This window comes from Apodemus sylvaticus, chromosome 17, assembly GCF_947179515.1.
Source record: "Apodemus sylvaticus chromosome 17, mApoSyl1.1, whole genome shotgun sequence".
NCBI lineage: Eukaryota > Metazoa > Chordata > Mammalia > Rodentia > Muridae > Apodemus > Apodemus sylvaticus.
In genome coordinates, this window is record NC_067488.1 from 45,999,209 (window position 1) to 46,012,109 (window position 12,901).

At 41.2% G+C, this 12,901-nt stretch overlaps 1 protein-coding gene across 7 annotated transcripts in view; it reads right to left on the reverse strand.

Moving 5' to 3' along the window:
- Rbfox2 (RNA binding fox-1 homolog 2) overlaps positions 1 to 12,901 on the reverse strand; it is a 240,760-nt gene that overhangs the window by 155,858 nt on the left and 72,001 nt on the right. For 3 of the 7 annotated variants that reach the window (XM_052160901.1, XM_052160905.1, XM_052160900.1), the window contains exon 2: positions 1,575 to 1,625. The exons of the other annotated variants lie outside the window; for them this stretch is intronic. In XM_052160901.1, the coding sequence (XP_052016861.1) occupies positions 1,575 to 1,625 (51 nt within the window). The remainder of the gene's footprint in view (positions 1 to 1,574; positions 1,626 to 12,901) is intronic. 7 annotated transcript variants of the gene reach the window in all.

Below are 12,901 nucleotides of genomic sequence, written 5' to 3' on the forward strand. Positions count from 1 at the left end.
TGCACTGAGGCTGACACAGACTGTACTGAGGCTGAAGATTTTACATACTGTTAACACTTAGATAAAATATTATGGCCTAGGTAACTGTTATCTGTCTAGCTTGCCATTTTGTGGTTACTAATATCATAAGGAAACATTTTCATGCCTGAGTTGATCGCATATTCAATTATGTCCTGTGCTTGGTGTTCTTGGACACAATTCACAACAGGTCAGGTAGAACTCCTTTGTATAGTTAGCCACAATAAGGCTGCCACCACCGACTGCCAGGCAGTACTCCCTGTACCTATGTATAACCATTTATGGTATTTGTTTTTATAAGCTGCCCCTGGGATGGACCTCATCATAAGAGAGAAACCTGCACCGATACAAGAAGCTATTTAGAACAAGACTTCCATTTTGAGTAGGAATCAGGTAAAGCTTTGGTTCTCAAGACCTCCCTCATAACTGACACCTGCTTGGCAGAAAGAGACAGGTGCATGGGTAACTGACATCTTGGTTGGCAAGTTAAGACAAGTTAGGCAAGGCAAAACCCCTGCCATAGTTGTATATCCCAACCAATAGGAGTAGGATTAGTGTACAACAGAGACATGTCCCTAAGGAAATTCCCTTATCCCTAAACACTGATTGATTGAATAACTTGGCATGGATGTTTGTGGATTTTAAGAATTAAAAGATCTGTAAGATCCTGCCTCAAGGTCGAAGTTAGCTCCTGAGTCTGGTCTGCAGCCCTGATAAATCAATCTTTAAGTGTGGCATCCAATAATATACCTGTTTGAGATTACTGAAATTGAGGTCTGAGTGGTTTGTGTGGCAATTGCTAGACCCCAACACATACCAGCTATACTGAGGCTGTCTTGTAGGAAATACTTCTGCCCAGGCTTTGAGAGAGCTTGGGACCCACCACCCCACAGCAAAGGCAACAGAAACTGCTTTTTCTCAAGTAAGCCTTCCCTTATAAAACCCACATGGCTAAGAACACCCCAGGAAGAAGAATGGTATTGTCTCGCTGCAGATTATTGCAAATACTCAAAAAAATCTGTGCTAGCAGAAGCCAAATAATCAAAAATAAAACAGTAAGTCCAGTATTAAGAACTAGGAGATCCACTGGGCAGTGGAGGCACACACCTTTAATTCCAGCACTCAGGAGGCAGAGGTAGGTGATCTCTGAGTATGAGCACAGCCTGATCTACACAGTGAGTTCCAAGATAGCTAAGGCTACACAGAGAAACCCTGTCTCAGAATGCTCCCCCTCAAAAAACCGTAACAAAAAACAAAGCAAAACAAACAAACGAACAAACAATAGAACTAGGAGGTACCAAGAAAATCAGGTTAAAAGTTCATAGCCTAGGGATGAAAAGCATCAGAGCAGATAAACTGCTAAGAGATTGTTTCTCCTGTAAGCCCCATATTTTAAATAACATGACTATAATACCTTTAGGATTAAGAAATGTACTTAATTCATAATCTCTAAAAGAAAATTCATTGGTAAAATAAATTGTACTACCTTAAAAAATGTAATTTCAGGAGAAGTTCTTTCAGAGCATACTAACAGAATTAGAAGCATAGACACATACCTGGCCATCCCTTGCTGGGAATCCATGATAACCCGGGGTCAGTGGCTCGTTCTAAGACAAAATAATAATAATAATAATAAAACTTTAAATGAAAATGTTAAGAATCAAAATCATCCAAACTAATCAGATATAAATTTCATCCCAAATTTCCAAAGTTTGCCATTTTGATAACCTACCTGCCTGCTATAAGCTCTCTCCGGCTAAATGCTTCAGTGCCATAGCCATAAACACACTGCAGACAAATGCCAGTTTCTTTCTCTTTATGCAGGTAAACTGTTTCCTTCTCTGGGTACCTCAAGCTGAGTACTATTGAGACACAGAAGAGTAAGTCCTAACTTTGTTCCCCCTGTAGTTTGAGCAGACACAGAGGCTGACACAGCAGAACTGAGTTCCAAATGTTTCCATGTGTGTCACCCTGTTAAGAAATGCTTTCCACTTGGAGACTGTCAGTTCCTCTATCAGTTCTGTTGGCTTAGATGCAGTGCCACTTTTGTTCAGAACTCCCTTACCACTCAATCACCAACTGGGTCAATGTGACTCTTTGCAAGCATACATGTTAGTGTTACTTACATTATTTGCACAGTTCACTTTCCATGTTAGTGATATTTCTTCCTTTTAGAATTCACATTTAGTGTGTCTCCTTTTCATACCAAACAGTTAAATCAAGATCCCTGAGAGGAGAGGTGCTGGCCAGCAGAAGCTATGCATGCCACTAACTCAGCAAGCAGCATAGCGCACACATCATGAGCACCCACTTTGGCTGACTGGACACACTAGATCATCCAGGCAACAGATCCTGATTACTAAAATTCCAAATTAATGTTAAATGACTGAAGACATGAGAAAGCTAAGCAAACGATGGCCCTGCCTCCCAGGAAACTTTAGGAGATAGTGCACACACAAAGGACAACAGCACATAATTTCTTGGTATTTTCTAAGACCTCAATGCAGCTACTTAAATAGTCTCATCCTCTTCCAGGCACTTGGATTTTCATTCATATTAAAAAGAAGAGGAGTTTTCACTGATGGAGCTTAGTGGGAAAAGAATAAAACTTATACTTAATGGCAGCCACATCAAATATATAATTACATTAAAAAGCATGGTTATGTATTAATACAGAGCTAAAGTCTGCAGTCCATTCAAAATCAGAGGAGGTAGAGTCAATTTAAGCTTATACAGGACCACTGTTTCCTGTCCATCACACCCCGTGTTCCCTCCTAAGATCTAGCACAATGACTAACACATGGTAGGCACCTAAAAGAATATTTAAGCAAATGAATGGAATTGGGCTTACATAAGCTAGTGATTCTAAATTATTTTCTATACCTGTAATTCTTTGGACACTTCAATATTTAGTCTCCTCAAAAAACAAACAAACAAAAACACTTGACAGTATTAGAGATAACTGCCTCAAAAGTTTATGGCTGCCAAAAACAAAAATCTTGAAAAAAGCTAAAGAATAAGATTTCCAAGTTCACTACAAAGCTTTAACAATCGGGAGAGTGTGATATTAGCCTTAGGACAGGCACATCTGCTTCTGCATAAGGATGAATTATCCTTCCCCCACGTCCATTTCTTTGTGTATGTATGTGCTGCTGGTAAGGCCTTACATGTATTAGGCAAGCATTCTATCACTGAACTACATCCAGCCCTTTTACATTTAAAAACAAAAAAAAACAAAAACAAAAAACAAACAAACAAAAAAAAAACAAAAAAAACCCCTGAAGATTCCAAAAGGGTATGGGGCAAGGACTAGATATTTGGGTCAATAAAGTATAGTTAAGGGGTGGGGGTGGGGGGGTGCGCGCGCGCCTCACAATTATAACTAAATAATGTTTTTAAAGGATGTCAAGGAAGTCAAGGGCAGAAGAGTCCTTTTAAGATATACTGATGAGACAATCGGATATCCACATGTAAAAGGAGTTAAAGGCCCATGTCACACACTAAGTTAACTCCAGCTAGACTGACCTAAAATTATAAAACTTATGAGGGAAACCTTCAATACCTCGTGGCAAACAGTAGTTTCTTCACTAGCACACCAGAAGCATGGGAGACAAGAAAGGAGGTCACTTAAACATCACCAAAGCCCACTGTCCTTCAGCATCCTCCAGGAACAAAGTTCATCCACACAAGGGAGAACACTCTGGAAATCACATTTGATAGGGGAAAAGTGTCCGAAGTCTATAAAGCACTCTGACAATTCAGCAATGGCGGGCGGGTGGGTGGGGAGGAACCTTTAAAATGAAATGAGAGTTTGAACATTCAGTTCTCCAAAAGATACAGAAGATGGCAGGTAAGAGAAGTGCCTGCAGGGAGGCTCAGTGCCATTAGACAAAAGTCTGACAAGAACAAGTGTTGAGAACAGAAAAGGAAATGAAGATTCTGCACAGCACTGGAGGGCTGGAAAGTGGCACAGTCAGTCGTCGCCTTATAAACAGCTGGGTGGTCCCCCAAGATGTTACATATGAGTCTGGATGACAGTCAAATGGCTCTATGGGAAAGAACAGTCTGTTTTTGCAGAAGACCTGCATTTCATTCCCAACACCCAAGTCAGAAGGCTCATTAGTGCCTGTAACTCCGGTTTTGAGGCATTTGGAGCCTATAGCACCTGTGGGCCCCTGCACTCACATGTACATACGCACACATAATGAAAAATAACATAAAGTTAAACACAGCTATCACATAGCCCAGAAATACTACAACAGGGAATATAGCCAAGGAAACAAAATGCACATGCTCTCAGCCAGCCATCGTGTTGAGAGCAGCCTAATTGCGTGGGGCCCAGAGAGTACAGCAATGAACAACAGAACCATTAGACACAGGACACTAAATGTGAATAAATCCCAAAAGACATCACAACAAGCAAAGAAGACCAGAGAGAAAATGGCCAGAAACTTTAGCGTTCCTTTATAGGAATGTCCAAACTTGACAAGTCCATGGTCTAATACACAGCCTGTGGGCATCCTTTCAGAGTTCAGACACCACTTCCCATCCATGAGAGCAGCAAAAAAACAAATGAAACTACTGAACTGTCAGGACTGCACAAACAGGGATCATCATACCTAATGTAGGAACATAAGCATACAGGGGCCACTGACAAGCCATGAGACAAAAGTAACCTAGTGCACACTCCACCTTAGAACCCACTGTTCTCTCTACTCCAGAGACTGACTATCCAGTATATATGCTTGGGAAGCATATGTGCAGACTGTCTCTGTTGTCAGTCACAGTGAAAACTTCCTAGGAGGAACTTCCATTTCCCTCACAATGGGGAAATGTTATCATTTATATAGTTTCAACATCCTGTGTACCAGTTTAAAAATAAAGAGAACTCTCTAAGAACTATTGAAGCTTATATAACTCAGCTTTATAACTCAGCTTGCGCAGCCTGCACTTTAGACACTGAAGATATCTTGCTGGCTCAGTGTTGAGTTTTTAATCAGTGTGAACCAACAAATGAAGGTTAAAAGCAGGAATGGAATTATAAGAAGAGTTAACAGCTTGGATAGAAATAAGTATATACAAGCAGGGCATGGTAGCATGAAGCTATAACCTCAGCACCTATAATCGGAGAAATAGGGCAGGGGGACCAGGAATTTAAGTCCATCTTTGGTAACAGTGAATTCCTAGTCAGTCCAGACTATGTGAGATTCTGTCCCAAAAACACATAAATTAATTAAATATATACACATATAAGAAGTACAATTACAACCACAGAAATGTTTACTAGCTACAGAGGCCAGCAAGCAGTTAAACCTGTGTGGACATAAGAAAGGGCAACACAAGGCCCATAAGTAACTGTCAAGTAGGGCAGTCACAATGGATGACACAGTAAAACAAATGACCCTGACTTTCCTATCTTCACTGACACACAGATATGATAAATCCATTTAAGCAGAAGAATATACAATTGTGGAGCAACGGCTGTTTGACTGTCAAGGAACCAGTGTCTTGCTACTGATGCATGCAGTCCTGATGGTTAGAAGGCAAAGTTAGTGAGGCTGGTAAGAACCACAGGTCTCTTTTTGAAAGGGGAGGGGCACAATAGCCTAATATTCCTAGCTTTTTATTAGGACAAAACCTCCAATAACAGTATGACCAACTACTAATGCTGAACAGACAACAGTATGGTTTTCTGCCACAGTGATCAGTTTCTGCCCTCATCCCAAAGACTGGGGATCCAGCCTAGGGCCTCATTCATGCCATACAAGTTCTCTACCACACTCTGTTAATACAATGGTTTAACTTTAAAAAAAAAATGCTTTCGAAAATTATCAGTATCACCTCTGAATTAGGTAATATATGTGCAAAATACACCAGCAAAATTACAAAAAAACCACTGTTGCCAAGAATACTACATGGGGGAAATATCATAAAGCAATTTTAGATACAACTGGGAGGTGCTAGGAGGACTTAGCAATGCTGAGTATCAGAGGTCTTGCTTCTGGTTCACAGTTAGCAGTTGTGATACAGACCCTAAGGAGCAGGCCATACAATATTAAAGCTAAGTCTTCCCGGAGCCTAAGGAGGCATCACACTGCCTTATGTACTCAACAGATCATGCTTTACCAACCTAAAGGTTGTAGGAAAGTGTGTCACTGTTCAGTGTCACTGATAAAGGCTGGCTGGGAACACAGGCAGAAACAACAAATACACAATGAAATAAGCTAATTAATTTAAAAAGTTCAAAAGCTATCCCTCTGTTAGGTCTCAGGCAGCCCAAATATCCAAAAATAAGCTCACACCTGTCTATAGGAGGATTTCTCGAGGTTACATAAAGCCAGTATTACTTAGGAACTTATGAAACTGATTTTCATCTGCCAAGTAAGTCATTTCCTCCCTTACCTCTGACAGAAGGGACAACTGGCTCCACTGACATATACCTGTGTCATAACGAAGGCCCATGCCACTCCCCAGGCCTCCTCAGCCCCTATTCATGGTACTTGTTTAACATCAAAACCCCCACTCAGGTCTCCTGCCCTCCCCACAGCCAATCACCCTCCTCACAATCTCTATTATTCCTGCACTCACTCTCCCCTTCTGCTCACCCAGTTCCTGAGCCCTGGCCTTGTCCAGTCTCACTCCCTTACTCTCTGCTCTGGACTTTTGCAGATGCCTCTGGATGTTCGTTCATTTCTGTTTTCTCTCGACCCCTACCCCCAATGAAACCTTCCCTAATAACGAAGTGTTCGTGTTCGTGTCAGCAGTTTCTTTATTGCCCTGCCCCGCCCTGCCTCCAATACTTGTGGTGCTGAAAGCCAGGAGAAGCAAAAATAAACCCACTTCAGCGCCGCTGCTTTTCACTAACAGAACCAAAACAATTTTACAAAATGGAAGAGGAAGGGCATTATGAATAAAACAAAAATGTGCCTCGGGAGAAGGAAGCAAATCATGGTAAAACTGACCTGTTCCCACCAGCACAACTTGGGCAACGCTACAGACTCTGGCTGCTATGACTTAATCTCTGTTTGAAATGAATTTATTGCCTTGCATGCACTTGAAACAATGGAAGGAGAAATTATGGACTGGGGCAATTCTTCCTGATATTTCATTACCTTGCTCACACTGCAAGTTGCTCTTTTTCAAGCACTGGTTCTGGTTTAAACAGAGAAGGAAGTAAATACCCCAGGCACTGAACATGAGTCTAAGTTCCACATGCTAATCCGTGCAAATTCAATGACAGCAAAAAATACCTAAGCAACCATGAGTTATTACTCTGGTTCCAAATCAAAGGGTTCAAAGTACTCAGAGATAGGATGAAGGTTTCTAAGGAGTACAGATCTAATAGGTCCAGCCTGCTCTCAGTTTAAGGTTCAATTGCTAACTGGTAAACTACGTGTTCTTGCTATGCAAGACATAATCTACTGCCCCTCCTGGTCTGCATAGTTGACAACAGCTCTGTTATACTCACCTACCTTGCTGAGTAGGTGATGGTTTGTATATGCCTGGCCCAGGGAGTGGCGCTATTGAGTGTGGCCCTGTTGAAGTAGGTGTGTCAAGGTGGGTGTGGGCTTTAAGACTCTTACCCTAGCTGCCTGGAAGCCAGTATTCTGCCAGCAGCCTTCAGATGAAGATGTAGAAATATCAGTTCCTCCTACACAATGCCTGCCTGGATGCTACCATGCCCCTGCCTTGATGATAATGGACTGAACTTCTGAATTTGTAAGCTAGCCCCAATTTCCACAGCAGCTGTAGCATCTGTCTTATATTCCTATCAGCAATGATACACAAGGATTTCAACTTCTTCCCCATCCTCACAAACACTTGCTTATCTGTCCCTTTTTTTTCTTTAGTAACAGCTGTCCTGTATGAAGTGACTTCTAATGATAGCTTTAACTTTCTTTTTCTTAGGATAGTGAACTGAGCATCTTTTCTGTCCTTAGTGGTCATTAATAAATGCTTATAGAACTATCTTGGCAGTTTATTAAAATATTTTGCTCAACTGAGCTGTGGAAAATCATTTTGCTCTTAGGTTCAGTTGTTGGCCTGTGTTTTAGATATCAATCACTTAGTAGATACATAATTTGTACTTTTTTTTCTATTACTAATTTGCCTTTCATTCTGTTATTAGTGTCCTTTCATGCATAAAAGTATTTAAATCTTCTCCGGATTTTTAGTTTTGCTCTTGTAGATAGGACCTTGTTGTGCAGCCCTAGCTCACCTCAACTCTGAGCAACTCTGCTTCAGCATCCCAAGTACTGATGTGACAGGCATGAAATGCCACACCTACTTAAAGATTTTAATTTTCATAAGGTCAAATACTGGTTTCTTTCTTCTGTATTCTGTGCTTTTAGTGTTATGCCCAAGAATCCATAGATAAACCTAGGGACATAAAGATTCACCCTAGATTTTCTCTGACCATTCTAAGATTCACCTCCTCACATCTAGGCCTTGTCTCAACCCTGAGCAGAGCTTTGTACATCATGTAAGGATACAACTTCGCTGCATTTTTTTAAAAGGTCCCTTGAATCTCCATCTATTATCATCTTCTTCAGTTCTAAGAATATGAAATTACATACCCATTCTATATATCTGCACAGATTTCTATCTCCACACTGCCTTTTCTTCTGGGCACTTTATTTCTGCTTTGCATAATGTGAAACTTTGTCAGTAGAGGGCACAGCAGAGACACTATAGGAGGAAAAGTCCTTGCTTCCAAGTCCTAGCTTCTCTTATATGAAAAACAGTTTCCCTTCCATCCAGTTCCCACACAGCTGCCAACAGCTGGAAACGTCCCTTGAATTCTCCAGCATCCTGGAGAGTGAACGTCTGACAATGTGGCCTGAGACTTCATTCTCTACCATCTAGAATTATAGCCATGCCTCTCTAACACAGTCCAGATCGGATCTGGAGGGTGAAAAGCATGGGGGCCACGGAAGGAGCCAGCTCTTAGCTAAGTATCCTACTTAATGAGTAGGTGCTAGCATAAAAGTTACACTGCCTAGTCCCGAAGCAACTTGATGTGCAGGGGTGGAGGGTAGAATAGGGGAATGGGGTTGGAGGCTGACACCCAGAGGGAGGATTCACCTTCAAAGGGGAATGAGGGGAGGACTTACATGAGGATGTATTGGGAGAAGAGGAAGGACTGATATCAGGTTGTAAAGTAAACAAATAAATTTAATTTAAAAAGTTACAATAATTATGTTTTATCACAGATCAATCATATTAGTATATTACATCTACTTCTATGTGTCCCACTGTTTAGATTTTATCTGGATTAACATAAGCCAATCCTGCATTGCATTTATCAAATTTCTTATCCAAATTCTAGAAGTCAGTCAGTGTCTGTCTGTCTGTCTGTCTCTCTCTCTCTCTCTCTCTCTTCTCTCTCCACTCTCCTGAGCAGGCCCAGACTGATACAAGTGAAATAAGGTGAAACATTAAAAGCTACTTACTAGTACAGAATTAATGTGTTTAATGTCTTAACATTACCTCACTAAAATCCTGTTATGTGTCATTCTATAGTAAGGAAACAGGCTCAGAAAAGCCATGTGATTTCCTTACAGTATTACCAATCCAGGTCCATTCATTGCTCCAATTTTTGCTGGCTACCTGTTATTTATGTCTCTTCACAGAGTCTAGAAAAATATTTCTGCACAGAAGGACATAGCAAGCCCTACTATTCTCTGAATGAGCTCTGAGTCTGGGAACCTGGATCTGGACAGGGTTCTTTCTCAGAACCAGTCATAGTGGTTCCTATCAGTTGATGCCTGCTTTCCTACTGAGAGTCTGAAATTTGGGAACAGGGTGCCCCCTATGTGAACACCCCCCACTCCCCATCCAGTTGAGCTTCCCTGGCAAACAGTGCTGTCACAACTTACTGTGACAACTTCTGACCTATGCAACTCCCCTGAAAAACGGAGCCTGGCCTTTCCCAGACATGGGGCTTCTTGTGTCCTCTCTCCTTCAGCTGCTGTCGCACAATAACTGGTGCCTTACAAAGCTATAGCACTACTGTGCTCAGTGCTGTAGTGCCTGAGATATCTTGGGAGGTCCCAGAACAAGCCCCTGGCATGCTACTATGTTAAACTGAGTAGACAGAGAATAGGTCCTTTGCCTTCAAGAAGCTTCACAGGCTATTTAAATTCCCCTTCCTTCACTTCTCTGGTCTTCACTTCTTAATCTGTGCACCACTTAAGTGGATTAGATATATTTCCCTGAGCTAAATTTCATTCTTAGTGCTGAAGTGATGGTAAATATTTAATAAGTCCATCAGACAAAAATCTGAGATACAGAGCTCTAATAAACTCAAAAGAACTACACACAGTTTTCTACCTTCCCCATCTTAGTGTGTTTGTCATGAATAATAAATTTATAAACCCTTGAGCATTCCTGGTAGAGATGTAAAAGATCATCTGCTATGGAAGACAATGTGCCAGCCCAGTCCCTGGAAGTTAAATAGAGAGCTGCCATATGGCCTAGCCATTTCACTCCCAGGCAGGTAAATCAAACATAGAGCAGGGATTCAGACAAAGTGCAGATGCAGTGCTCCCCTGCTCCTTTGTCAGCTGTAACCCACTCATCAGTACATGCAGGTAAAGAGTGACTTACATAAACAAAGGATTGCTATTTGTCTATTGAAAGATGTTTACAAAGCTGACTGTACCATTGGAGGAAGCCAGACACACAAGGACATGAAGTCAAAATCCTAGAAACAGAAAATGCTCCAGTGGCTGCTAACGGGAAATAAAGGGCCACTACTGGGGTCATGAAAATGCTGGAATAATATGAAGGCCCTGACAACATAGTATATGCCACCAAATTTTTCATTTTAAGAAGTTACTCTTGGGCCAGGCAGTGGTGGTGCACGCCTTGAATCCCAGCACTTGGGAGGCAGAGACAGGCAGATTTCTGAGTTCAAGGCCAGTCTGGTCTAGAGTGAGTTCCAGGACAGCCAGAGCTACACAGAGAAACCCTGTCTTGAAAAACAGGGGGGAAAAAGTGAATCTTGGGGCTGGAGAGATGGCTCATGAGTTAGGAGCACTGACTGCTCAACCAGAGAATGTAGCTTTGATTCCCGCACCCACACAGCAGTTCACAACTGTCTGTTACCGTAGGTACAAGGGATCCAAGAACCTCTTCTGGCCTCCACAGGCCTCTACGCAGTGCACAGACACATGCAGACAAAATATCCACATACATAAAACAACAAACAAATGAAGTCTTTAAAAATAAATAAAAATAAAGCTGATCATATGTGACTACTTGCTCAACTAAAGTGGTTTTGACAGCATTACCTCCCACAATGTGACAAAACTAAAGAAGCCTGATGTTACTGAAGCTTGGGATAAACACAGGGACTGTAGCATATAACAGACACAAAGCCCTTATTTAGGATAGGCATTCAGCCTATCCTAAGTACACAATACATGTAGGATTCTACAAGTCCTGGGATGTTCCTGTTTTTCAAAATATTTAAGTCACTTATGATACACAGCAAAAACATTCTCCTCCACTTCAGACAGAGCCACCATGTTCCTGAATCCCTACAAGAATAGTCCCTTAGCTAGTCTAGTGCAGATCCATCCAAACAGCCCTCTGTGGCTTTCTTAGACCATCCACAATTGCAATACCCTATCACTTCAACGTTAATAGCCTTCTTTATCTTATATGATTAAGTTCCCAACATTCTAAGCCTGATCTAACCAGTTTAGTGGCCTCTTGAACAAGTATTTCCTGTAAGACTTTTTAAAAAAAAGAAAAAATATGTATAGTCTTGTACTAAGACTATAAACACAAGTTGTGTGTGGTGATGCATACCTATAATCTCAGCCCTCAGGATGTGGAGGCAGAGAATCACAAGTTCAAGGCTAGTCAAAACTACACAAAACTATCTTAACAAACAAAGAAAAAGAAGGCAAACAACAAACAAATTGGGATTCTGGTCTCAAGGAACTCTGATGACTAAGGGGTAAGGGCATGTGAACAATTAATATAAGCCATGCAATAAAGTGTAACAAAGGCCAGACAAAAACAGGTGACTGTGGCTGAAAGCTGGATAGGAAAGCATAAATTAATCCTGATTGTCAACTGTGATTGGTTGAGGAATGCCTAAGAAATCAATAAAGCATACCTCTGGGTAAGCTTTCTGAATTTTTAATGTTTCCTTGAAAACTCAAAATTTATCATTGGCAGCAAAAATTGCCACTGTTTTCCCTCAAATGACAGACAAACTTCATTCACCTTTAATAAAATCTCTGCCAAAATTCCAACTCTCAGGAATCATGGTTTGTGGCTTGTTCTTTCAACTAAAAATGGCATCCCATGGAAAAGAAGCTAGTTCAGCTGGTAAGTCAAATAATCATAAAAGTCCTTTCACTGAAATAGACACTCAACTCGGTATACACCACAGTGTTTTCTACCATAAGATTAACCTACAAAGACTAAAAAGATGAACAATAAGGGCACAGAATGAACTGTTATGAGTTCTCTGTTATGTAAGTATGTGGCAGTGAAGAATATAATTCCTTGGCTGCTAAGGACATGACTTGGTTGGTAATGTGCCTCATGCAAAGCATGAGGACCTGAATTCTGATCTCTACCACCCACAGAAAAGCTGAGAGCTGAGCACATCTGTAATCTCACTGGCCAGCTGGCCAGCCAAATCAGCAAGGTCTATGATTAGCAAGATTTTACCTTACAAAACAAGATGGAAAGTGGTCAAAAACAACATCTACTGGCAACCCCTGACCTCAACCTACATGCTTGCACACACACTCGTGCACATGCATGGACGCAACTGGAATACATGTTTGCACATACTCACATGGCTATGTACACACTCACACAGAATCTAACAGTTATTTTATTCCTTTACAACTGGTTT